The 26,312-nt window shown below is 39.0% G+C and overlaps 4 protein-coding genes and 1 long non-coding RNA gene across 6 annotated transcripts; 1 reads left to right on the plus strand and 4 right to left on the minus strand.

Moving 5' to 3' along the window:
- Positions 1-1,263: 1,263 nt before the first annotated feature.
- LOC112144632 (red-sensitive opsin) lies at positions 1,264-3,019 on the minus strand. Its single transcript, XM_024269265.2, has 6 exons — positions 2,848-3,019; positions 2,424-2,720; positions 2,168-2,336; positions 1,909-2,074; positions 1,587-1,826; positions 1,264-1,511 (listed from the first exon to the last, which is right to left on the minus strand). Exons 1-6 carry the CDS (start codon positions 2,945-2,947, stop codon positions 1,413-1,415), a joined length of 1,071 nt encoding a protein of 356 aa, XP_024125033.1. The 5' UTR covers positions 2,948-3,019; the 3' UTR covers positions 1,264-1,412.
- A 6,528-nt stretch (positions 3,020-9,547) lies between these two features.
- On the minus strand, positions 9,548-11,327 carry opn1lw1 (opsin 1 (cone pigments), long-wave-sensitive, 1). Its single transcript, XM_024269264.2, has 6 exons — positions 11,152-11,327; positions 10,643-10,939; positions 10,387-10,555; positions 10,139-10,304; positions 9,817-10,056; positions 9,548-9,741 (listed from the first exon to the last, which is right to left on the minus strand). The coding sequence occupies exons 1-6, from the start codon at positions 11,249-11,251 to the stop codon at positions 9,643-9,645; spliced, it is 1,071 nt and encodes a 356-aa protein (XP_024125032.1). The 5' UTR covers positions 11,252-11,327; the 3' UTR covers positions 9,548-9,642.
- Positions 11,328-14,724: 3,397 nt separating this feature from the next.
- LOC112145116 lies at positions 14,725-17,737 on the plus strand. 2 transcript variants are annotated; one of them, XR_002919020.1, is made up of 4 exons: positions 14,725-14,968; positions 15,253-15,350; positions 15,814-15,916; positions 17,054-17,190. It is a non-coding gene; the product is annotated as an uncharacterized LOC112145116 (long non-coding RNA). The 2 variants fall into 2 exon arrangements; XR_004947822.1 differs by having other exon boundaries at positions 14,725-15,350; positions 17,054-17,737.
- On the minus strand, positions 16,748-20,519 carry LOC112145114 (opsin 1 (cone pigments), short-wave-sensitive 2). Its single transcript, XM_024270161.2, has 5 exons — positions 19,511-20,519; positions 19,257-19,425; positions 18,047-18,212; positions 17,747-17,986; positions 16,748-17,162 (listed from the first exon to the last, which is right to left on the minus strand). Exons 1-5 carry the CDS (start codon positions 19,887-19,889, stop codon positions 17,058-17,060), a joined length of 1,059 nt encoding a protein of 352 aa, XP_024125929.1. The 5' UTR covers positions 19,890-20,519; the 3' UTR covers positions 16,748-17,057.
- A 1,262-nt stretch (positions 20,520-21,781) lies between these two features.
- Positions 21,782-25,732, minus strand: opn1sw2 (opsin 1 (cone pigments), short-wave-sensitive 2). Its single transcript, XM_024270160.2, has 5 exons — positions 23,876-25,732; positions 23,629-23,797; positions 23,368-23,533; positions 23,028-23,267; positions 21,782-22,023 (listed from the first exon to the last, which is right to left on the minus strand). Exons 1-5 carry the CDS (start codon positions 24,252-24,254, stop codon positions 21,928-21,930), a joined length of 1,050 nt encoding a protein of 349 aa, XP_024125928.2. The 5' UTR covers positions 24,255-25,732; the 3' UTR covers positions 21,782-21,927.
- Between the last annotated feature and the right edge of the window lie 580 nt (positions 25,733-26,312).

Raw genomic sequence — 26,312 nt, forward strand, 5'->3', positions numbered from 1 at the left:
AAACGCTCTGCTCCCAAACACTGGCGCCAACCTTCCACCAGAGCCAATTTGGGGTTCAGTGTCTTTGCTGAGGACACTTTGACACACTGGCATGAATCAAACCTTCAATCTTCCGATCAGAGGTTGACTGCCCTACTGCTGCACCATGGCCGCCATATGGAGCAAAAGAACTGTACTACTTCCAAGCAAACATTTCAGTGTGGGCCCAATATGGTTTACCTTTGGGCTGAATTGGTGGGCCCCATTTGGGTTTGTCCGCGGGTCCCATGGTGGCCCCATCTGTGTTTGTCTACATTGGCTTAGGTGGAGACTCAGTGGTTTGGTTCCCTAGGCTAACAAGCTGCCCCGCGGATAGCGTAGCGAGTAAGCGAGCCAGACCACTAAGTGTCCACTCAGGCCAGTGAGGGCAAACACAGATGGGGCCACCAAAGAACCCCTGGACAAGCCCACCTGGAGCAAACCAATTTAGCCCAAAGGCAAACCATATTGAGCCCACATTGAAATGTTCACTAGGTTGTGACTAAAACAGTCTCTGTTCCTTTTTAAACTCACAGCCAAATTCCATGTCTGCACCTCTGCAGGCAGATCAGGCATTAGCAACCATCTAATCCATACTTTGAGACCAATTAGACTTTGGAACCGAATAAGTGGTTTCAGATGGCCTACTTTCAGTACATCACTCAGCCACATGGAAAAATCTGTCTGAGAGGATCAAACAGTGCTTGAACTTATGAGGTGCTTTTTGTGTGAAATCAGGAGGAAATGAATTTAAAGTATTGCATTTAAAACAGCAATAGTCATTATAACTACCACGTAGGCTGCTAAAATTATGTTATTATCGTGAATTGTTTTTTTGGTATTTGAACTTCTCAAATATAATTCAAAATTCTGTACATGATTCAATTAACAACAGCTTTCGAGATTTATTTTTGATGAGAAAGCAGCAGATCGCCAGATTTGCTTTTGATCCACTCTTGTGAAATATGATGTCTTAAGTGGTATAAAGTGTAAACTGTACTGCAAGGTTTAAAATTTTACTGAATGTTTTACAACAAATCTTTTGAAATAATTTCTGTAAATTTGAGGAAAATAGTTTTTGATAAAATGTTGCATTATGTCAGAGAAACAGTTAAAGATCAGCTGTTTTATGTTTATTTTTTTGTCAAATAGTTCAGCCCTAATGCAGTGTGCCATTCACCATTTCTTATATATCTTTTACATCATTAAATCTTAAATATTGGCGAAAAAAGACAATTCCATAAGTTGTTGAGATGCATTCATTTAATGTATATTGGTTTTTTTTTTACATTTTTACATTTGCCATGAAGCTATTTATACAAAAAGACAAATAAACCAATGCATAATCACTGTACAGGTCAAGGTGTGTTTTCCCAAAATGAGGACAAAGAGGTTTATGCAGGAGCCACAGAGGAGACCTCTGTCTTTGATGTGGAAACTTCAGATCCATCATCCACCTGTTTGCCAAAGAGCTGCATGATGCATGTGCGGAACTGAAAGAAATAAAACAAAAAAGTTAGTTTCACGGTATGTTAGATTTATGCCTGCAGCAGTCATGCTGTACACACCTGTCTGTTCATGAAGACATAGATGACAGGATTGTAAATTGTGGCGCTCTTTGCAAAATATGCAGGCATGGCAGCAGCCAGAGGATGGAAGGCATATCCGGGGTTGGCCGCAGCGAAGCAGGCGAAGAAGGTGTAGGGTCCCCAGCACACACAGTAAGCAAGGATCATGACCACCACCATCCTGGACACTTCCTTTTCAGCCTTCTGGGTTGACTCTGATTCCTTCTGCTGCATTGCAACCTGTAGTCCAAACATCAAACAGGTCAGATTCTGCTGGGTTTTCATCAATCTCATCTGAATATAGACACTCCTCCAAACTTACAGCGCGGATAGCCAGCCACACAGCAAGGTAACACAGGATGATGATAGCCAGGGGAAGGATGCAGCATGTGAGCATGAGAACAATCATGTAGGACTGCACTCCAGGGTCTTCACTTCCACTGAACACATCAGGTCCACAGGAGGTTTTCAGTCCATGAGGCCAGTACCTGATGAAAGAAGACGTCAAAGTTCACCCATTCTAACGATTCAAGACTCGTTCATGACAAGGAAGAAATCCAAGAAATGGAAAAGCAGATTACCTGCTCCATCCAAAGACGGGAGGAGCACACCAAACTGCTGACCAGACCCAGGAGAAGACGATTCCAGCTGTGGCCCATTTGGCATCAAACTTGACATTTCCAAAAGGCTTGCACACAACTACCCATCTTTCCCAGGAGATAATGGTCAGAGACCAAAGAGCAGCAATACCTGAATGAAGAAAGATAATCAGTGACATGTCCTTCAGTGTCTAAAGTAACACAAAGCCTCCTCTCAACAGAACATGCAACCGCTTACCACAAGTGGAGACGGTATAGCCCTCAAACACACACATGGGGTGTCCCAGAATGAAGTAACCAAAGAACTGGTTGCACACACTGATGGTGCTGGCGAAAACCGTCTCTCCGAGGTCAGCTATGGCAAGATTGACCAAAATCCAGTTCAGTGGGTGACGCAGTTTCTTGAACTTTGCTGTGGCCACCAAGACCAGGCCATTGGTGAAGACGGATAGAACCACCACAATAAACATCCAAACTGTGGCAACGTTGTAGACCCATCGAGGAGCAATGTGGTAGTTAGGACCCTCAAAGGGATCTGGGAACACAAACCAATGCAACGTTTAAGGACAACTCCACAACTAATCATTTCCTTGTTTTGCCAGTCTCTTCTTTCCTCAACCTGTTTATGGAATTATTCATAAGATGAAGTGATGATACTATACCTTTGGTGTGATTGCTGTTTGTGTAGGTAAATGCAGAGCCTCTCGTTGTGTCTTCATTTCGCCTTGCAGCAAAGACTTGTTTTCCCCACTCCTCTGCCATTCTGATCACACAAGGAGGATCTTTGCTGTTGAAGTTTCTTGTCACCTGTAACTTCCTGGGCTGACCAATGTGTTACTTTAGCTTTTATACCTTTGCTTCTGTGATCTCTGATAGGATTAGCTTGGCTGTGAAACCTCAAGGTGAAGCAAAAAACTTATTTTGAACAGTAATTAAAACTATCAGCTAATGAGGTTAAGACACTGAGTGGATTTCCGTGCGCGGAGTTATTATGCAGGTAAGCTGTAAGACCTTTGACTAAACCATTCATTTATGTTTCGGTGTCACATTTTTCCTGTGAGGACAATACTTGTCGTTAAAGGTAAATTTTGGTCTCAAATTAAAGAAAGTTTCCATCATCATTTTTGAGAACTGTGATAAAGTGAACAATGGTGTGAATTCACCCGTTTGACGTTACTGCATCAGGTGTATGTGTGGACTGTCGGTGACATGGGAGCACAGACGGTATTAGAGCAGATTTAGAGGACAAGAGGAGATCCGCGGCACAGTTGCTGTTGCAGTCACACTTGTTGGCAAGAGACAAAAGTGAGACACTTCTAATCCCTCCGGAAAGAAGATTCACCTGAGAACACAGGGTTTTTGACCCACCTGTGAGCCTGCAGCTCACGTCACTGTGCATATGGTACGGGTGTCAGGAAGCAGGAGCACATTCTGGTTTCAGAGAATGGGAACCTTTGGTAAGAAGTTAAAGTTGTTTTATCGGAGGTCTCTACTGTGATTGCATTTGATGACAGAATCGCTGTCACCAACAATATTTACAAAAAATGAAAGTAAACGCAGAAAAAAAAAAACAATTTATTGTATAAATGAAAATTCATTACTGACTATTTTTATTATTTGGCTGGAAAGAGAAGCGTGGGAGGAGTTGTTTGATTGCAGTAAATGTTCTGAGTGTCAGATAGGGTGATGAGGGTGAAGTTGAAGGTGTGATGGTGAATTTGTGGTTATGCCTCAAAGTTTATATGTGAGCTAGAAAAATAATAGATCTTCTGGAGGGAGATGGAAACAGGTGTGCAGGAACTTTAATAGAAACGTTGCTGAGGTAAAACGGGGAAGTGATAAGTAGGTTTGATTCAGGAAAGAAACACAGCTGGACATGATGGGGAATCACATTGGGGGATTTGGGTGATTATAGACGGTTGAGACCAGATGGTTTATATTTGGTGCACATGTAATGATGAGAAGAATGTGGTCAGTCAGCCAGATTCATTAAATCTGCAGGTAAAAAGATAAAGAGAGCAAGGACAGATCCAAAAACTAAATAGTGAAAGCTGAGATAAGAGCAGGTTTCTTCCTTTGTCTATGAGTTTTCTGTGAATAATAGATATTGGAAAATAAAGCTTGTGTTTCTTTCAAACAATAATTTGAGCACAATCAATACATTTCACATGTTATTTCTACTTAACCAATCAGAAAAAAAATGTACTACATTGCAGCGCTAGAAAAAATTTATTTTTGGACTAGATTTTGAAAGTCTGTGAAGATCAAGTTTGACCATATTTAATTTTAAATGTTCAGTGAAAGAAAATGCTGCTCACCTGAGTTTATTTGATTGTTTTTTTAACCAGTTGACAGTTTTTATTTTGTAAGAACACAATTTCAACCCCAAATCAAATACAACATTCAATAAAATCTATTTACAGAGCTGTCAATATACTTTCATGAGCTACAGTAACTTAAAAACCATGTGGACAATATTAGTAAAATTTGGTGACTTTAACAAATATATACTCATATTTCTCTATTTAGGAAAATTTTGTAAAAAATAAACGTGGACCCCAGGAAGAGCTGCAGCTGTGTGTTGCCGTTAATGGGGATCCATAATAAACAAATTTAAAAAAATTAAATAAAAGAAAAATAACCATTAGTCAATGAAACACGTGTCTTTAAAACAGCCACTGCTGAACCAAAGAGTAAGATAAATAGCTCTAAATCATTTTTAAATGAGCTGGAAGTCAGTGGAGAAAGGTGAAAAGAGAAGGAGGTGATGTAACTCCGTCTTTGAATGTTGGTGAACATCCGAGGAGTCTCGCGTTTTGTCCCGGCTGAAGGTGGTTTGGGCCGTACAACGTTCCACCCAAACACAAAGTTTGTTAACTCGGTCAAGATGGGATTTAAAAAAAAAAAAAAAGGTTGTGGCAGCCTTTTTTCCAGGTCACTCTGACGTCCAAACAGGTTCACCGTCCTTGGCTAACTTGATAAGTGATCAACAGAAAGTTGTGTAATGCTGTTTTCCCATCTTGCTTTGTGTTTCTGAACAGTTCCCTCTGGAGGGAGAACACGGAACGCTCGGCAAGCTTGAGAAGTAATGGTCTAAAAGCACAAAAAACGTTTCTCACGCAGACAGAATCACTGCTGGTGAGCATAGGAAAACATTCCTCATGAATCTTTCTTGCATTGAAACAAGACTGTTTTACATTTTTGTCCTCATTCCAGGGTCGGCATGTTGATTTACTGATGCACACCAAGCATACCAATTAGATAATTAGTGTTCATTAAAAAGAAAAAAACTAAATGCTTGAAATCCGATGTTCTTTACTTTCTTTCTTAGCGCAGTCGGATGAATAACTTTTTCCAAATTGAACCATACAACAACAGCTCCATGTCAATGTAAAAGCTCAAACGTATAAAAGACACATCGGAGAGCTCAGCTACACTTCATGAAGGTTTTGACAAATTCTGTCTGTAAGTTAGTTAAGTTGTAACATCTCTCTGGTTTTTCTTTGTCTTGTAAACATTTGCGTTTATGTTTTAGGACAGTTTTTTTACTTCTAACCTGCATTCTCAGAGATTAATGGCTTAGTGAGGTAACTTCAGGTTCATCTCTGAGTTTCTATTTATCAAATGCACTTTACTTTGAATGTGACAGCATGGAATCAACATATTAAAAAAAACCTTAATTCAGATGAAGCTTAAGGCAGCAAACATGATGTATTACTGTGTAGGAAGAAAAAAAAGTATAAAAACCCAAGCAGACAATAAAACCGCAGGAAATCAAAGGAAAGGAAATTATTTTTAAGTCAGATATATTTTTCTTATTTTTGGTTCAACAGCAAACATTTAAAAATTTGCAGTAAAATGACTGTAGTCTCATTACCTCCTTTCCACTCCTAAGCACGACACACTTTGGTATTCCGTTTATGTGTTTTGGTTCAGATCCAATTGGGTCAAGAAGAATTACCAATCTCTTCCAGTTTAAAGGTTCAGGTGCCATGAGGATGGAAACTAAGCCAAACAGGAGCTTTCTTACTTGCTACGTTCAGTTATGGCCGAATCCAAAGTAAATGAATTTAGGACAATTCAAATTTATTACAAGTTTAAAAAGTTTCAGAAAAATAACTTTTTTGCCCTGTGTCCAGCAGCTGAGGAAACAGATAAGAGCTGAAGGCCTCTTGTGTGAGACAGATTTTATTGTTACAATTGACCCTTTTCACGTCATGAATGATATTAAAGGAATCGGGGATCATTTCTCTCTCAAAACCCGGTTAAAGTTAGACAAAGATTATGAGTAGTACTTCATTTAATTCTGCTTGTTGCCAGCGCTAGCATTATCTTTGGCTATGAGACGTGGAGCTGCTGAAGTTTTTATCTGACTAATTAAAAGTTGCCAAAATTCCCACGCTCACATAGTCATTTTAAACAGAACAAAAGTCAAACAATTCCAGCGTGTCTGACATTAAAGTAAAACCTTTCCCTATTGTAATGTGGTTTTAACGTCACTCCCCTTTGCTTTGGGGTCTAGTCTCCGGGAAAATAAAGGTTAAAAATGGTCAAATTAGTTGAAAACTGTTGCCAAAAATATGAAAGGGACTATTTCCATCTAATGTTATATAATATTTTTGCTGAGAGATTAACATTTTTACTTGGCTGCTTTTATTTTGAAAGCTGAAAATATTTGGCTCGATAGCTACTCTCAACATTTTGGCTGAGCAAAACCATTCCTGTTTTTACATTTATCCCCTAAAATATTCTGTAAAACAACAAGCAAATGTATCCTGGGAAGTGATTAAAATGTGTACGGTCAATGCAGCGATGTGGGTCTTTGCTGAAGGTATTTAATGTGGCAAACATGAATTTCTATCCGTTCTTGTGCTTGATTGCACTTAAAATACGTGCAAATAACATCAGCTAAAATAGAAACCGCTAGAATAATATCTGCCCAAATGAAAGGTCAATATTTACAATAAAACCTCAAATATTGAAGGATTATTCAAATTTTTAGTTTTGATTTGTGAATGATCTAAGACAGGAAATGAAAATACAATTTTTCAGGACATTTATTGAATAATTATTGTACTTTTTTCTGTTGAACTTGGTAAGGTTACCTTTGATTAGCTGTCAAAGCTGTCAGCTTTGCTGGTCTAAATACAGGGAGACCTGCCCCACGCTCCAGTCAACCAATAGAGAGCAAGGCAGGGGCCACTAACCGCCACCTAAGAGGAGGATTCTTAAGATAAGTGGAGGTCCCCCACGAGCGTGGTGAACATGGACTGGCCAGGCTCCCTCACTGCGGGACTTTAGGATAGGTCAAGCACAAGTAACATTTTCAGTATAAGTAAAACACACTGATTAATGCAGGTCTTTTAAGGCTGCTGGAATTAGACTTTACTTTGCATGTTTTCTCTACATGACAAAACAGTCATAAAATGCTGAGTTATATTACAGGAAGCTCTTAAAATCAGCTAAAGTTGGTCTCAAGCTGTTTGTTTTTTGGCTTGTCAAGCGTTTCTGATCACCACAAAACTCCAATTATAAGGCATATCGCCCCAGGATTTAAGTAAATTAGATGCCTTGAGGGGAAAAAAAGGACCACAAACAAAACTTGTTTACACTTTTGTTCCATAGTTAACTCTCTTGATAACAAAGATGTGATCAAGCCCTAATAAAACAGATACAAATACATTTTTATGGGTAATGGTACTTTATTAAAAAGAAAAAAAAGGTGTGCGGTTTCACTAAAGAGATCCTGATGATGACGTTTGTTATTCATTATTAAATTGGAAACTACTCACTTCCTATACATTTTTAAACTTCATGGGTTTTCTGTTTTTGATGGAACACAAAATAAAGCAGAAATTTTGGTATTCTCCCCAACTGCTGTAGCTTTTTGATTGGCAGGTACAGTTAAAAAAAAAAAAAAAAACATGGAACCCGAACTTCTTTTAAGTTGTTCTTGTACTTAAACTTTTTACCAGCCTCCCTTTCTCATTCTTTTTCAGTTTCCTGTTTTGAGACACTTTCCTCTTTAACATTTCGTTAAACATCTCATGTGATCAGCAGGCAGGGCTAACGCTAAGAACCATTTTTGAAAATCTGGTACAGATGATAAATAACCTATCTTATTATTTAAAAACACATGGCTTGATATCATACCTATTAAAAATGATTGATTCACTGTATTTTTGAAATATATTTTAATGACGTTTGTTCTAGGTTTCCGACTCACACATAAACACATTTTGTTAAAGCTGAGACGAGACTCACTTTTTAGTGTGTCTGAGGTTTCCCTACATTTTGTAGCAGGTCGATTACTCATTTCCAACTATTTCAACAGTTCTTTTTCCAAACATTACATTCTTTCACTTGTTGTTTCTTTTATGTATTTTATTTCCTTCATCTTTATATTACTTTCAAGATTTTTTTACATTTTTAACAGTCGAATGTTTACTTCAAATGTAGAGAAAAATCTTCATATTCTTTGATTTGTAACACCTTTAACATACTTTCTGATTGATCATTCAAGCTGATAACAAATCAGTCGACGTTACTTGTATCGATTTAATAACAGTTTCTTGCATTATTAGTTAAAGGATTTGGAATGAAGTTCTCATCTGTGAAAAATGTATATTTATCCCTATAGGATATTGTTTTATAGACTTTAAATTTCATTTAGAAGTCTTTCTTTTACAAATGCACCTTGCTGTTTTTAACATTTTATTATTTAATGCTTGTTTTTTTTGAAAGGCATAAGTAAATGTAGTGTCCAGATTAAACTAATGTTTTCTTTAGCCAGTTTTGCAGACATTCTTCAAGATTCTTATCGGATAGCAAACTTTAGCTTAATAAATAAAGCTCTTTCCATAATTCTGTCAATTTCATTTGACCTCATTGGTGTCAGATTGGATATAATGATGTATTTTATGGTAATTGGTGTATACCCACACACACTCACACACTGAAGGGAGTTGCTTACACTGTCTCAACATCAGCCACCAAGAGGAATGTGGAGTTTGGTGTCTTTCCAAGGACACTTCAACACCTGGGTGTTGAAAGCAGGAGCTGAACCTCTGATTAGGGGTCAACTGCTTCGTGGATTTATTAATCCAGACTAAACAGGATTGTTCTGAATTAATCTAAATGCATGAAAGCATAATTACTGTATGGTGTTCTTGTTCAATTAAATAATAATTAATAATCTAGAATCAGTCTGAAAACACGATTAACTCCTGCTTTTATTTGGTGTGTTCTTAAAGAAGGAGAAACAAAGCAAAAATTATAGAATGCTTTTTATTTTACATTCAATTCAAAAAAACGTCTTTAATCCATACGTTCATTATGATACATTCCCTCTCTGCAGTTGTATTTTTTTTCTTTTTTTTTTATTTGCCATTAAACTATTTGTACGAAAAAAAAACAATTCATTTTTACTGTACAGGTCAAAGTATGTTTTGACAGGTTTATGCAGGAGCCACAGAGGAGACCTCTGTCTTTGATGTGGAAACTTCAGATCCATCATCCACCTGTTTGCCAAAGAGCTGCATGATGCATGTGCGGAACTGAAAGAAATAACACAAAAAAGTTAGTTTCACGGTATGTTAGATTTATGCCTGCAGTGGTCATGCTGTACACACCTGTCTGTTCATGAAGACATAGATGACAGGATTGTAAATTGTGGCGCTCTTTGCAAAATATGCAGGCATGGCAGCAGCCAGAGGATGGAAGGCATATCCGGGGTTGGCCGCAGCGAAGCAGGCGAAGAAGGTGTAGGGTCCCCAGCACACACAGTAAGCAAGGATCATGACCACCACCATCCTGGACACTTCCTTTTCAGCCTTCTGGGTTGACTCTGATTCCTTCTGCTGCATTGCAACCTGTAGTCCAAACATCAAACAGGTCAGATTCTGCTGGGTTTTCATCAATCTCATCTGAATATAGACACTCCTCCAAACTTACAGCGCGGATAGCCAGCCACACAGCAAGGTAACACAGGATGATGATAGCCAGGGGAAGGATGCAGCATGTGAGCATGAGAACAATCATGTAGGACTGCACTCCAGGGTCTTCACTTCCACTGAACACATCAGGTCCACAGGAGGTTTTCAGTCCATGAGGCCAGTACCTGATGAAAGAAGACGTCAAAGTTCACCCACTCTAATGATTTAAGACAAGGAAGAAATCCAAGAAATGGAAAAGCAGATTACCTGCTCCATCCAAAGACAGGAGGAGCACACCAAACTGCTGCCCAGACCCAGGAGAAGACGATTCCAGCTGTGGCCCATTTGGCATCAAACTTGACATTTCCAAAAGGCTTGCACACAACTACCCATCTTTCCCAGGAGATAATGGTCAGAGACCAAAGAGCAGCAATACCTGAATGAAGAAAGATAATCAGTGACATGTCCTTCAGTGTCTAAAGTAACACAAAGCCTCCTCTCAACAGAACATGCAACCGCTTACCACAAGTGGAGACGGTGTAGCCCTCAAACACACACATGGGGTGTCCCAGAATGAAGTAACCAAAGAACTGGTTGCACACACTGATGGTGCTGGCGAAAACCGTCTCTCCGAGGTCAGCTATGGCAAGATTGACCAAAATCCAGTTCAGTGGGTGACGCAGTTTCTTGAACTTTGCTGTGGCCACCAAGACCAGGCCATTGGTGAAGACAGATAGAACCACCACGAAAAACATCCAAACTGTGGCAACGTTGTAGACCCATCGAGGAGCAATGTGGTAGTTAGGACCCTCAAAGGGATCTGGGGACACAAAGCAATGCAACGTTTAAACTCATGATCTAGCACACTTTGCGACATCAAACTTTTTCATTAATCTAAAAACTGTTATTTGATGTTAATCAAAATATCAAGCTACTCCATAATTTAATATTTCCTTCTTTTTTCTATGTAATATTCTTGTTATCATCTATCAATAGTTGAAATATTTAAAGTACAGGGTGATAATACTATACCTCTGGTGTGATTGCTGTTTGTGTAGGTAAATGCAGAGCCTCTCGTTGTGTCTTCATGTCGCCTTGCAGCAAAGACTTGTTTTCCCCACTCCTCTGCCATTCTGATCACACAAGGAGGATCTCCGCCGTTGGGGTTTCTTGTCACCTGTAACCTCCTGGGCTGACCAATCTGTCACACCTGAGTTTAGCTTTTATACCTTTGCTTCAGTGATCCCTGAGAGGATTAACTAACATTCATGTCACAGCCCTGGTGTGCCGTGAAACTCCAGGCTAAAAACCCTTTTTGAGCAGTAATTAAAACTATCAGCTAATGAGGTTAAGACATTGAGTGGATTTCCGCAGAGACGATTAATATGAGGATAATCTTCATTTGACTGACATATTCATGCATCAAATAAAGCTTTAATTTTTAAAAAAAAAGTGCACAAAAATGCATTGAAACATGTTGTGGCGAGCTTTTTTTTTGCAAAAAAAATCAACTTTTGATGCCTTTGTTTCTGCAGTAGACAGTAATTATGTTGAAAAGATGTGTATGCTAGCAATTTGTTTACATTTTTTTTACATTTTTTACATATCAGCAGTGCGTGCAACAGTCGAAGTCTCGTGTTGAGTGGTAGGTGTTGATGAGAGTGTGTGTTGTCAGGGATGGCATGAGAACAAGGTGAGTATTACAGCAGATTTAGAGAGCTCGAGAAGATCCGCACCACTCTGACCGTGACATTTGTGCTTGTTGACATGTGTGGCAAGTAAGACAATTTAAATCCCTCCGGAAAGCAGATTCACTCAAGAACATAGGATTTTTGACCCGCCTTAAAACCCGCGGCTCACGTCACCAGTATAATTGCATTATTACGTCCGTATAATACATTTTACGAAAGCTCGATAGTCCTGATTATGTCATTTTGAAAACAGCATTTAGTTGCTGCTTTTTCTCCCCTACAGCAACAATCACATTTAGATTTTTGATCAGGCAATAGTTACTTTTTCTTGATTTTTCTTCCCAAGTTGTATTTAATATTCAAGACCGTTCCCTTTCTCTAAAGGGAGACTACTAAAATCGAGATGAACTAACAATTATGAGATGAAACTTCAAATTTAGGAATGCACAAGATGACCTAGTGAAGACATCTGAACTGAGCACTTATTAACTCTGTGCGACTGTACTGTGATTATTCAATATATTGCCTCGAGTAAGCCCAGATCTGGTCGGGTCATCCTCCTCGCCAACAGCTCTACACAGGATGTAACAGATACAACTATTGGATGGATGGACGGATGGATGATCCTGTGACCTACTTTGGAAACTGGGTCATTCCACTGTCTCTATTTCTGTTGGAATATGCGTCTAATTCCTTTTGCTTCAAATCCTGACCTCGGATCTTCTCTGTATCTTCCTGTCAATTGACTTTCAATAGGAGGCTTGAATTGACATGATTGGTTACGAGTGATTCATTCCAATCCAGCCAGGTGTTGCACATATTGCAGTTGTATGTTTTTGTGTTGATAGGTGAGGCAGACAACATTGTTTTTTGACTGACAAACCAATTCTCACTTGGAACAGCTTTGATTTATGTTATATCCATCCATTCATTAACCCACTTACCTCAGGCTGCACGAACCTGCAGATACAAGACTGAGAAAAATATATATTTTTAAAGAACAGGAGTCACTCCAAACTGGTGCTGCATTCATGGTATTGGGACTTCAGTGAAGTTTGGACTCATGCTTTGATCCCCAAATGTGTTACAGTCGTGTTTTACATTTGTGTGCCGTTCTTAATGCAGTCTCCTTTGGTAGAACAAAATAAGGAACAATTTTAGTTACCGGACAATTCTAAATACATGGCTTTGGAGTCATACTGTACTTATGAAGTCATATTTGCTTTTCCTGCTAATTTTTCAATTGTGAATCTTCTTTTATTTGCAACTCTACCATAGAATTTTGAGAAGTTCTTTTCATGTAAATGAAAGAAATGATTTCAATATTTGCATTAGAATTTGAGAGAGCAAGGAGCTACAACTCTAAAACCTAACAACTGCTTAGGTTTTCAATGTTTAAACACCTTTTTACTAAACTGCTTTATTTTTATTTTCTTTATTTAACCTTTATTTTATCCAGGAAAGAAAAAAAAGCAGGTGCTTTTGAGAAAGAAAACTAAGAGTTACATGTGACATGGAAAAAAAAATCCTGCTAAAACAGCAATAACACAGACAATCCTACATATCTTACAGTTACTAAAGCAAGTGTTTTACATGGTTTTGGAAACAAATAGCTTTATGTTACCTTGATCAAACACATCCAAATTAGTCCATCATACTTTACAGAAAATTAAGACTCGATGCAGCGACGTGTCCAGCAGAGCTCACGCCATGAATATGCCAGCAGACAGACAGCTATGCTGGGGCTGGATCACGCTTAAACCTCCAGAACTTTGGGATATTTTGCATATTTTCGCGCCGCGAAAGAGGGACGGGCCAAACACTCAAAGCTGAGATTTATCTTTTCATCTACAAATAACTGGCGTTGTTTAAACTACATTTAAAACGTCCCCCGGTGCACTTGCTGTTCGGATCGTCGGGGGTCCACAGCTCTCGGGACGCGCCGCCGGACGCGAGCCGGTACCACCAGACTTGGTACTGGACGCGAACCGGAGCCGGGTTAGAGTGCAGGAGCTCTCTGCGCCGGGCCGGTTCTAGCTAGCAGCTCGGTGGTTGGAGACCCGCCCGTGATCTAGTGAGAGCAGCCGGTGAGTTAGGGGGGGATGAGGGACGCCTGCGAACGCGGTATGGAAAGGCACGTATGAGAAAATCCGCGATTAATGCGTCAAAAAAATTGTCGGCGTCACACACATGTCAGATTAATGTGTAATTAACGCGACAAATCTGACATTCCTAATATCTATCTAGATATCTAGATATCTTCTTTCACTTATCCCTTTCGGGGTTGCCACAGCATAACAGCACCCACTGTTTCACATCAGTGATTTGGCAGAGTTTTTACGCCGGATGCCCTTCCTGACACAACCCTGTACTTGAGGGGCACAGGGACCCAGTTAGGCAGCAGCGTCAAGGGTCTTGCCTAAGGACCCAATCTGGATGGAGATCAGTGGACAACCCTGAGAATCGAACCCAGGGCTCCTGAGTGCCAGCCCTTCACCTAGCCCACCATATGTATATATATATTTATATATATATATATATATATATATATATATATATATATATATATATATATATATATACATATATATATATATTTATATATATATATATATATACTTCTCTGATTCAAATAATGTAAAAGGGTTCCTTTCATTTCCTTTTTAAAACAACTTCTCCCAGATTTTTATTTTTTGTTGTGGAAATGAAACAAAATAAAGAAAATTGAAAATAATGTGATAAAATAGAACAAAGCAGCAAGATATACAATCAAGCTGTATTACAAACAGATAACCATGAACGAGTGAAATCCCAGTAAATGCAGTCCAGTAAAAATGTCTTCCTAGGTTGGAAACAGTAATAAAACGGTTTGTTTGACCCACAATGGCAGTTAATTTCATAAATTTGGAGCTGCAACAGCAAATACTTCACTGAAAATTTGCTTTAAGTTAAGTTTTCAGTGACTGAGTTTCCTCTCTTCTATGCTTACTTGTATTTTTAAGACATTTTAAATGTTTGTTCCAAAGTTGGACATTTCACATTGTAGGTCAAAGTTCGTCATGGTTTGACAAGGTTATGGCTGAAGCCCAACTGGACTGCATGCAAACGCTCAAACAGAATGACTCAGAGCATCTTGTGGAAGTCTTGGGGTGTAGCAGGTGAGTTGTATAAGTGACTCTTTGCACAGTTTTGAACCTCTTACCTTTTAGTTTAACCCAGTGAAACACAAGTGAAGAAATCTCATGTTCTTCCAGACCAAAGCAGATTATACGGACAACTCAGGTTTCTCTGCAAAACTCATTAACACAGAGTAATTACTTCTGGCATGCTCACTCCGTAAGACCTTAATCTCTCCGGACTGGAGGGTCGCTTGAGGAGAAAGCTGGGCCTAATCGAAGCTGCTATAGTGGTTTATTTTAATCCTTTTTTTTTTTTTTTTTAGGTCTGTGTCTTGCACAGGTAGCTGGTTTGGAGATATGACAGCAAGACTATGTGGTAAGAGGACTTCACATCAAGATCAGGACGGATCTGAAGATATCTGTAAATATTTCTTCCTCATATCTCATTTTATTGAACTTTTTTAACATAAGCCAGAATGTGAATGTTTTGTTTTGCTTGACGAGTTCTTTTAAATCTTCCTAACCGCTTCTTCTGAGTGATGCTGAAATATTTCGAGAGTAGGTCTGGAATTCCGCTAGTTCTGAACTATTCATGCTTGGAAAAAGTTCACTACTAGCAGAACTCGGATTTGCTCCCGACTGACGACGGGACTGACCACAGAGAGCAGAGGCTAAAGGTCTGGTGTGTTCAATCTCTGTCTTTATCTGCATGTGGAATTCTTGTCTCATGTACTGACGGTAGAAAGCTACACTGGTGTAAAGTGAACCACAGCCACCTTTTCTTGCCTTGTGGTCTTGGGTTCACTTAACATCAGCTGCAGTTCTCTTAGATTTGCATTCTCAGCCTGCTGAATTTGACTGTGATTGTCTTCCTCTCCCTGCAGTGGACTTCCTCCTTATGCCAGTTTGGAGAGTTTGATGAATCTAATCAAGAGACGTCGATCAACTTGTAACCTGTCGTTTGATAGTTTAGCTTTGACGTGAAAGGTATGAATTTTATGGGTTTATTTTGAAGCTTTCATTTATTAGATCCCTTTTCTGACTTTACAAAAGGACTTGGATTGTTTCATAAGAAAAAAATGAGTTTCTCTGATTTTAAAGTACAGTTTTACTATAGTGGTGCACATTTATCAATTTGAAAATGGATCAAAATTGAACGTAAATAATCCTCTTGCTGCAATGCAGGGTAAGTCTGTCTGTGTGTGCAGAATCCCACAAAAGAAACTTTAAATCTCTGCTTGTTGATTAAACAACACATTTGCTGTGATAAATGCATTCTTAGTTGATATTGGTGGAATATTGTCATAAGGATTGTTTAAATAAATGTGGAGGCAACAATACTATAATTCCTTTGGCTTGAATACAACAGTTTTAAGTCAAGAATAACTGTAAAAATATTTAAAATGAAAAAAAGTATCAAAGAAAAATGACAAGTTCAAACTTTGTTAATAAATTGCAGTTTTAATGTCTGACTACGACTATATTTCAGATAGTTGTTGTATTAGTTGTAGCAATGTAGCTTTACAAATAATAAGGCAAAGAGAAAAGAATCTCCAACGAGTTAAAGTTTGTCCACATCTGCTTACTTTTACTGAGGTATTTAGGTGTGTTGACAAGATTCGGATTTTGAACAAAATACATCTACAAGAATTTCTTTTAAGGCATTTTTGTTAAACGGCTTGAAATTAATTTCTTTTGAGGAATTGTTTTTTTTTTAATGTACATCTTAAGTTGTGTTATCTGTTCTCCGGAGCTAAATCTGATCTGTAATGTGTTTTTGTCATTTTCAAAGTTTGAATGCAAAAAGAATCTTTTATAAAAGGTGTTTGTGCAGATGTCCTGTCTGCCTTTTAATTGCTTCTCTGTTATGACATGCATACAACCACATAAACAAACTAAATCCAGATGTGCAACAACAAACATGCTGCACTTCAGGATATGGGCTTCAGTGACCTGGATACTTGATGTAAAGCAAAAAGAAAATATGATTTTAGAATATAACACACAAAAAACACTTGTTGAATACTCATAACTGTATAAAGAATATGTTGATAGAAGTCAGAATGACACAAAAGTTTATTCTTTTCTATGTTTTGTTTTACATTGTTGCTTGAAAATGTACAGGAGCTTAAGATGGGCCGACTTTTGAGACTTCAGTGGTGGACTGACTGGTGGAGGACTCTTCATCGTCGCTTGTACTCATCCCCAGCATCTTCTTCATGCACGAGCGGAACTGGAAGACAAAGATTTGAAGCCTAAGGGTTTTTTTTCAATCTGCAGGGCAGTGAGGATAAAGCTGTGCTTGGGGGGATTCAGTGAGGAAGAATAGAGCAGATGATGAACTTGTGAAGAAAATATGACTTTTTAACTATTAAAAAGACACCTTACAAACAGAGAAATCTGTTGATAGAGCAGCTTTATTCTATCAACTGTCCTTACTCTGTTTCATAATCATGTCACAGATTTAACTGACCAGCTCTGCTGGAGTCAGTGGGGTTAAGAGTCTGACTCAGCGGCACCACCGTGTGGTTAATGAGGTTAGAATGAACCCTGCTGAGATTTACTCAGAACACGTTCACATCTTTAACTCTTAAACTCTAACAAAGCTTCTTAGTATGTCTTTTGTATTAAAGAGCATTAATAAAATGTATTATTTTTATTTATTAAAATAGCTATTCATTAATGCTCATTATAATCCTTTCCTCTCAGTGAAAAAAAAGTCTGAAAAGTTCCTGTGAAGTCAGGATATTAGCTTCATAACATAAAGATGCTGTTTTTATCTTCTAATTTAAAAAGCCTTTTCCCCCTAAGTCATACCTGCTTGTTGAGCAGCACATAAATGACGGGGTTGTAGACAGTGGCGGCCTTCGACACACAGGAGGGTATGGTCGCCAGTCTCAGGTCAAATGTCTGCCCGCGATTGTTGACGACCCAGACAGCAAAGGAAGCATAGGGCACATAGCAGACCAGGAAAGCAACGACCATAACCACCACCATCCTGGTAACCTCCTTCTCTGCCTTCTGCGTGGAGGCGGAGTCAGCCTGGGCCTTTGCTGCCTGTCAAAGGAAACCAGTCAGAATCAGCTGTAACACCGATACAGATCAGACACGTCTTACCATCTTCAGAGTGAAAAGCAGCTGAGAATAGCAGAAGACGATGACAGAGAACGGGACGGCAAAGCAGAAGCAAAAGAGGAACATCACAAAAGACTCGTTGTTGAACTTGTTGCCTGTTGTGTACCAGTCTGGTCCACAGGAACACTGCATGCCCTCTGGGATGTACCTGCAGAGAAATACAGTTTATGCACCACAAGTCTGTGAGTCGTTCAAAAAAACGTTAAAAATTAAAACAACAAAAAAATGAAACGTGGAAAACAAAATGAAACTAGAAAAGTTGCATTACCTGTGATGATGCTAGTGTGAATGCTTTGTGCTGAATTGAATGTAATTGCTGAATAATGTCCTGAACGTTTTGATGCCAAATGTCATTATTTCCAAAAACTGCGCAAAGAATTCTAAACAAATTTATTAAAAAACGCAAAAGTTTTAAAATGCATAAAAGGTATGACTACCAAAATACACACATGAATGTCCTGATGGTGCTGAGTACTCTGAAGTTTTTGACAGATTTGAAGAATTTCCTTTTCATTTTAAATGGGGCTGAAATTCGCATAAATTGTGTAAAATCTTAAAAACCGTAAAATATATCAATACCAAAAATACAAGCAGCAATGTCCTGCACGAGCTGAACATTTTGATACCAAGACTGTTGAAAGTGTGCTTGAGTTTTTACCTGCCAAAAAGCATACGGAAAGGAGCAGGAGAATCACAAAAAAAAGAAGAAAACGAGAAAGGCAGGTACTACGGGACATTGCTGATTGGATGACGATGCTTCTCCAAAAGTTATTTGGCATGAAGCAATACTGGTATAAATATAAAGCTTTTACTGGTGTCCAGACATTAAAGACAAATTTGAAAAAGATGTTAATCATCCAGTCAGTAATATCCCATAGTATTTACCTTTTCTGGTTTCTTATTATGTTTTGTTTTTTAGTGTTTCATTTTGATTTCTGGATATTACTTTTGCTTTCCAAAATGTTTCAGTTCTATTGTATTTGAATTTTTTTTTTTTATTCTGCTGTGGTTTTTTGGAATTTTTTTTATTTCTAATATGTATTTTTATTATTATTATTACAGTTGGGATCTTTAAAATGTTTTCCTGTCAAGTGATTTGGACTTCAGGGCCACCGTACATTTCTGATCATCTAGAAATTACATCAAAGGTATCACAATGTCCCAGCTATAAGACGAGACTTTGTTTACTCACCTACTCCATCCCACCAGCGGAGGAACTGAAGCACACAGTCCACAGACCCACGTCAGTGCACAGCACAACAGAGCATGCTCAGACTTGAAGGCAAAGTTTCCAAATGGCTTGCAGATAACCAGCCATCGCTCAAATGCAATCACAGCAAGAGACCAGAGGCTCACCATTCCTGAAATAAATCAACCACACAAATATGATGTAATGACTTGAGGTATTTTGGGTGACATTGGAGTATTGCATCCAGTGATACTTGCCTCCAAGAGATGCAGTGAAGCCTTCGATCTTGCAGCCCAGTGGACCCAGAACCATGTATCTGAAGGCAAAGCAGATGAAGCAGGTGGAGGAACCTGTAGACGCAACAATGAAGTTCGCCACCGCCATGTTGACCAGGATGTAGTTCAGATGAGACCGCAGCTTCTTATACTGAAGAGTGCACGCAATAGTGAGGAGGTTGATGGCCGTGCCAGCAACGAACAGGACAAACATCAAAGCTGACATCGAATAAAAGATGGAGGGGTTTCCCAAATGATCCTGGGGGACCAGAAACGGGCTGAGGGCTGTGACATTGTTGGTGTCCAGAGGGATGGGGATCCAAAATTCATCTGGAAACTCCACAAGACGATTTCCCCTCATTTTTTTGCTGGTCTCAAGTAAATAAAATGCTGTGCAGTGAAAAAGTTTTCACTTGTGTCTAACACTAGGACGATATTTTCTGCGCCTCACTGCAGAGGTTTGCCTCTCTCGGTATAATGAGCTCCTGCTTTTATAGGAACTCCAACAATTACTCCGGATCAACTTAATTGGATGAAGGAGAGGATTACATGTTTCTCCATGATGACTTATGCCACCTTTTAGCTAATGGAGAGATTAGTCTTTTGGCTTCAGACTCGGTCAGTTTCTTCTCACTTCACAGAGAGACCCACAGCTGTGCAGACTGTGAGGGAGTGTCGTCAAGGTGATCACAGTGGATTTTACAGATTAGCTGCATGTCACTAGTCTGCGTCAGACCTTTTATTTTTTGAGTGAAGTTGTTTTAGAAAACGAATCTGTTCTGAAATTGAAATAACTTGTTTTTTAGGTTTTTGCTTGAATTTAGTATTGTTTTTCAAAATAAAAGACAGCCTAATTTATCAAAATGTTCACAGTGGAGAGTAAGACAACCGTACTGATCTGGGTGTAGTTAAAAGTAAAATAAGAAATTTGAGGTCATTTTAGGATTGTTTCTGTTTTCTGAAACATATCTTCATCCATCCATTTTCCTGACCGCTTTGTCCCTTTCAGGGTCACGGGGGTGCCGGAGCCTATCCCGGCTACTGATGGGCAAAGGCGGGGTACACCCTGGACAGGTCGCCAGTCTGTCGCAGGGCCTCAATCACACACATTCACTCTCACAGACACACCTAGGGACAATTTAGAGTCACCAATTAACCTATGAAGAATGTTTTTTTTTTTTGGATGGTGGGAGGAAGCCGGAGTCCCCGGTGAAAACCCACGCATGCACGTGGAGAACATGCAAACTCCACACAGAAAGGTCCCAGCCGGGATTCGAACCGGGGCCTTCTCGCTGTGAGGCAAGAGCGCTAACCACTGTGCCACCGTGCAGCCCCCATATCTTCATCCAACAAAGATAATTCATGCAAATGTATTCAGTTGTATTTAGCAAAAAGACACTTAGGTTATTTTCCTCATTAGAAAAATCATTATTTACCTGCATTTTTTAAATCTAAACAGTTCAAAAGAATAAAGGGAACACTACGAAAACACATCCTTTACCTGAACCAATGATGTATTCGTTTTAAATGCTTTATTCTATAAATAGTTGCATGTGCTGACAACACAACCACACAAACATTATTAATGGAAATTAATCAAACTAGCCAAAGCAGGTCTGAATAAACTCGAAATCAAAGTTCAAAAGCACACTACAGGCTTATCCAACTTTGATGTATTGTTTTCGGCATGTGACTCAGTAGTGGGTGTGGCCTCCATGTGCCTGCATGACTTCCTTGAAACACCTGGGAATGTTTCTGGTGAGACGGCGGATGGTCTCCAGGGGGGATCTCTTCCCACACTTGGATTGAAAAATCTGGCAACTCTGGACTGAGACACGATGTTTCAGATGTGGTGAATAGGATTCAGGTGAGCCGGTTCATTACATCAACACCTTTGTCTGGCAGAAACGGCTGACACACTCCAGCCACATGAGGTCTAGCAATATCTTGCATTAGGAGGAACTCAGGGCCAATTGCATCAGCACATGGTCTCACAAGAGCACTGAGAATCTAATCTCAGTACCTCATGGCAGTCAGGCTATCTCTGGTGAGCACATGGAGAACTGTGCAGCCCTCCAAAGAAATGCCACCCCAAATCATAAGAGACTCACTGCCAAACCGGTCATGCTGGACAATATTGCAGGCAGGGGAATGATCTCTACGCTGTTACCAGACTGTCACATGTGCTCAGTGTGAACCTGCTCGTCAAATTCCCCAAACATGAATGTGACACAAATGAAGTAATGAAGGAAGAAATGAGTTTCCTCTGAATACTAAACCAGTTTTGCACAGGTTTATTTTCTTGCACTGCTAATATTATAATGCATTCACACATCAAACATGAGCTAAAATCATCTTTATTTATAATAAATGAGCGTAGAGGAGTTATCATTAAGGGTCTAAACAGGTCCAACTTTGGACACTTCAGTCACTGATGTTGACGCCTCCTCTTCTCCTCCACCCATTCCCAGCATCATCAACATGCAGGAACGGAACTGAAAGGGGAAAATAGAGATGACAATGAGGAACAGAGAGTTGGAATTTGTCTGCTGCAGCACTCACATGAACACATTTGGTCGTTATTTGGAAATCTGTAAGAGCTGTTTTGATGTCATTTTTAAACAACTGTTTGTCATAATAGCCCAATTCCTAACATCTATCTGTTTACACGCTCCCCTGGTAGCTTACAGCCCCTTACACCCCCAACCTTACATTAACAGTGCAACAAAAATGGCGAGCAATACTGGAGCTATCCAGCCGTACAATTTGGAGCCAGATGTCAGCTCAGACGAGGAAAACGAAGACGTACATGGATCTTGTCGTCTACAAGTGGATGCATCAGCTTGTAGCCTGCTGATTGTAGCTTCAATGTTACAGCGAAAAGCATTTTCAAACAGCATTTTTTGTCTACTCCTAATTCACAATGATTTAAATGAAGAAACACTCAAAAATACAAATTTAAGCTTGATTTTCTTTATATATGTCCTCCAACAATCAAAAAATCCCACGAAATCATAGTAATAACGCCAAAAACATACTTCTCATCAGAGCTGGACTTTAAAAACAGCCTCAACTTAAACATCAAACAAAAAAATGTAATATAAAAAAAATAAATATTAAAGAAATACTGCAAAGTCACTTAACAAATAAAAAGGGAAATGGTGTGATGGTGATCCTGCCATATGAGAGCAAAAGATGAAAATAAAAAAGATGTGAAAATAGCAAACAGATGCTTATACAATATATTACCAAAAGGATTCATTCACCTACCTCCACTCACATTTGAATTGAAGTGTCATCCCATTTCTAACCCATAGAGTTCAATATGATGTTTGTAAAAATTGTGCAGCTATTACAGCTTTAACTAATCTGATAAGGACACCTGATTCTGATCATTAGGATGGGTGAGTGAATACTTTTGGTACTACAGAGTATATTTAAATTTAAACAAATAAAGATTTACATGTTCCAGCTTTATTCTGAGTTGAGGAAAACTCACCTGCTTGTTCAGGAGGACATAGATAACTGGATTGTACACTGTGGAGGCCTTCGAAAAGCAGGAGGGAATGGTCGCCAGCCTCAGGTCAAAGGAGTGGCCGCGATTGTTGACAACCCAAAGAGCAAAGGAGGCATACGGCATCCAGCACACGAGAAAGCCCAGCACCATGACAACCACCATCCTGGTCACCTCTCGCTCTGCTTTCTGGGTGGAGGCAGACTCTGCTTGGGCCTTGGCTGCCTGTTGGTACAGAGTGTGTTTGTGGGACAGCTTTGAACTACTGGATTTCCACTATAGTATGCCAACAGAAATGCTAAGTTATGTATTTATTCATTTTTACCATTTTAAGGGTGACTAGCAGCTGAGAGTAGCAAAAGACGATAGTGGCGAGGGGAACCGCGAAGCAGAAACAGAAGAGAAACATCACATAGGACTCATTGTTGTATTTGTTGTCTGTGGTGTACCAGTCGGGTCCACAGGAGCACTGCAGGCCTTCAGGGATGTACCTGCACATGTCACAAACATTGGAGCATCTGAAGCACCACAAACACATTATTTTTTAATTTTTTTTGCAGTTCATTTTGGGGTTTCTTAAGCTTACCTGCTCCATCCAACCAGAGGAGGGACCGCAGCTGCCAGAGCACACACCCAGGTAACCAAGCAACAAACCAGAGCGTGCTCAGGCTTGAAAGTAAAGTTACCCAGTGGCTTGCAGATGACCAGCCATCTTTCAAAGGCTATCACAGCAAGAGACCACAGGCTAACCATCCCTGAAACACCACAAAGACCAGTCAATCCCATCAGGACAGTCAAATTCCATCAGTTCAGTTGTTTGATTGAAACTTTACCTCCAAGTGTTGCTACAAAACCTTCAATCTTACATCCCAGCGATCCGAAAATGAAATATCTGCAAGCAAAGGAGCAAAAGGCAGTGGAGGAGCCCACTCCGGACACAAGAAGATTGGCCACAGACAGGTTCACCAGGATGTAGTTCAAATGGGACCGGAGCTTCTTGTTCTGAAAGGTGCATGCTATGGTGAGGCTGTTGATTGAAGAGCCAAACACGAACAGGAAGAACATGAATGCTGCCAATGCATAGAAAGTCCCTGAACCCCCCAGGTGGTCCTGGGGAACAAGGAAAGGGCTGAGTGATGACAAATTATTAGTATCCAAAGGAACTGGTATCCAGAAGTCTTCAGGGAGCTCCGCACCACTAATGAACCTCATTTTATTTATTTATTTTTCTTTTTTGCTTGAATTTGTAACAAATAAGAATTTTCAGGAAATATAGATAAATTCTATCAGGACCAAATCCCAGTTGTGCCTCTTTCTATTGCGCCCAACATTTATAAAGAGCCCCACAGCTTCCCTCTTAACTCATGATAAAGTGATTTGATAATTGAATAATTAATTGGGTTTTTCTTATTAACTGATCTAAGTCATTCAGTATTACCTTTCCAGTGTTGGATGCAACAATGCTGCTGAATTGGCGTCCAATCAATTGCTTTAAAAAGTGGCTTAACGCAATTCTGACAACACAGTTCAATCAAAGGTTTAGAAAAACTTCGTTTTTTTTTTTATATGCAGTTTCGGAAATGTATAAAAAATTCTAATAAGGTCAAACTTTCACGTATATGAAGATGAAACAGATCTATTTTCTAAGTGCAACAAATGACCAGAGCGGAATATGAGATGAAAAAGAAGCATTTGAGAGGATTGAAAGTTTTCTTTTTTTTTTAATGCAAATTTGTTGCACTAGAATTTTGTAAAAGTAAATTCATGGTTGAATCAAACTACAGACATGAAGTAGCCTAAATTCCACATTGTTTTAATCAAATAAAACACAGATTGTCTCATGAAAAACTTGTTCATATTATAAGTTAGTGACAAACAAGGTAATCTCATTTTCTAAGGGAGGAGCTCAGGAAATTAACGCTTCCTAATCTGGTTTCCTGTAACGTTATCTCTGATAATCTCACTTGGAGTACAGGTTAATCTGTTCTGGTGGTTTATCGGTTTTGCTAACGCTTTAGTCTTTAGCCTTTGTCACACAGAGCTCGAGGGATTTAAACCTATCACTGTCATCGAAGAATAAATAACCTGGAGAGTTGTGCAGCATGTTTGTGGGCTGGAAGTGGCTTTAAAATCCTATTCTGCTGATCTCTTGATTAATTTTAAAAAGTGTTCCAAGTGGGTTTTTATTTAAGATCATGCAATTTTTGATGAAAATCAAATAACCTGTGATTTTCCAGGATGTATTTTCTGCAGAGTGGGTTATTAGAAATGTCCCTCTGAGTTATGGACGGCATGGATGAAGTAAGCCTTTCTCCACTCAGACTTAAAAAACAAAGACGGACATGAATGTAGTCGCCAACAAAAGGATGCATCAGAATGGAGCGGAGCAGGGAGCTCCACAGTCTGTCCACCGTATTTTCTATGTAACAAATGCAACCTTTTTCCAACTGTGGTTTGAATAAAGAAATACAATCTTTAGCATAACTCTCTTTATATATGCTCTCCATCATCAGAAAAATGTAGGAGTGTAACAATTAATCAATGAATCAGTTTGTGTTCTTACGCTCCAACCAGATCGATCTGTCTGAGCTGATAGGTTTTTATATTTAGGTTGATTGAAACACTTTTCAAATCTTTTCGAAATTAGATAAATTGATATTGAAAATGCCATTTGGATTAAGTTATGGTAGGTTTATTTTACTATAATGTAAAAATGAACAAATGTCCTCACAGCAGACAACACACATGAAAAATATGATCAACCATCATTACAGTCCAATGTGTGGAAAAACTTTGAATTTAGCAAAAACATGTGACCATACAGTGGTATAATGCTCTAATAATGTTTAATTTGTATTATTTTAGTGTGGAAAAACAACAGTGGGCTGAACTTAATGAAACTAAAACTTTAATGGATTTGACATTAATTCTTGATTACTTGTTTGTATTTTGAGATATTTCATTTACACTTGATTATCTTGCAAGAGATACAAGAAATACAAGGAAAACTAAACCTGCACTTGTTGAGTAGCAGGTATTTATCTCTGAGTCACACTGGTTGAATTTTTTGGCTAAAGATGTATTGGATCAATTTTAAGTCAGTGAATTCAATTGAATCTGATTGTTCAAAATGAATCAATATCGACCACGAATCACATCGTCAACCACAAATTAGGATTTGAATCAAATCATTGCCATAATGAATTGTTTCAACAATGATTAACAATTGGAAAAAGTCAATTAAATTCCATTAAAAGCTAGCCTCACACA

This window comes from Oryzias melastigma, linkage group LG5 (genome assembly GCF_002922805.2).
Source record: "Oryzias melastigma strain HK-1 linkage group LG5, ASM292280v2, whole genome shotgun sequence".
Classification (NCBI taxonomy): domain Eukaryota; kingdom Metazoa; phylum Chordata; class Actinopteri; order Beloniformes; family Adrianichthyidae; genus Oryzias; species Oryzias melastigma.

What these genes read in the sequence shown, in the direction of transcription:
- opn1lw1 (XM_024269264.2), bottom strand. Translation starts at nt 11,251, where the DNA reads ATGGCAGAGGAGTGGGGAAAACAAGTCTTTGCTGCAAGGCGACATGAA. An exon ending in AAACAGCAATCACACCAGAG is followed by an intron (nt 10,940 to 11,151) that starts GTATAGTATTAT and finishes TTGTGTCCCCAG; the next exon opens with ATCCCTTTGAGGGTCCTAAC. An exon ending in CCTGTCTTTGGATGGAGCAG is followed by an intron (nt 10,305 to 10,386) that starts GTAATCTGCTTT and finishes TTCTTTCATCAG; the next exon opens with GTACTGGCCTCATGGACTGA.
- opn1sw2 (XM_024270160.2), bottom strand. Translation starts at nt 24,254, where the DNA reads ATGAGGTTCATTAGTGGTGCGGAGCTCCCTGAAGACTTCTGGATACCA. An exon ending in TTTTGTAGCAACACTTGGAG is followed by an intron (nt 23,798 to 23,875) that starts GTAAAGTTTCAA and finishes GTGGTGTTTCAG; the next exon opens with GGATGGTTAGCCTGTGGTCT. An exon ending in ATGTCCTCCTGAACAAGCAG is followed by an intron (nt 22,024 to 23,027) that starts GTGAGTTTTCCT and finishes TTCCCCTTTCAG; the next exon opens with TTCCGTTCCTGCATGTTGAT.
- LOC112144632 (XM_024269265.2), bottom strand. Translation starts at nt 2,947, where the DNA reads ATGGCAGAGGAGTGGGGAAAACAAGTCTTTGCTGCAAGGCGAAATGAA. An exon ending in TGTGGCTGGCTATCCGCGCT is followed by an intron (nt 1,827 to 1,908) that starts GTAAGTTTGGAG and finishes TTTGGACTACAG; the next exon opens with GTTGCAATGCAGCAGAAGGA. An exon ending in ATGTCTTCATGAACAGACAG is followed by an intron (nt 1,512 to 1,586) that starts GTGTGTACAGCA and finishes TATTTCTTTCAG; the next exon opens with TTCCGCACATGCATCATGCA.
- LOC112145114 (XM_024270161.2), bottom strand. Translation starts at nt 19,889, where the DNA reads ATGAGGGGAAATCGTCTTGTGGAGTTTCCAGATGAATTTTGGATCCCC. An exon ending in CCGCTGGTGGGATGGAGTAG is followed by an intron (nt 18,213 to 19,256) that starts GTGAGTAAACAA and finishes ATTTCTCTGCAG; the next exon opens with GTACATCCCAGAGGGCATGC. An exon ending in TGCTTTTCACTCTGAAGATG is followed by an intron (nt 17,987 to 18,046) that starts GTAAGACGTGTC and finishes TTCCTTTGACAG; the next exon opens with GCAGCAAAGGCCCAGGCTGA.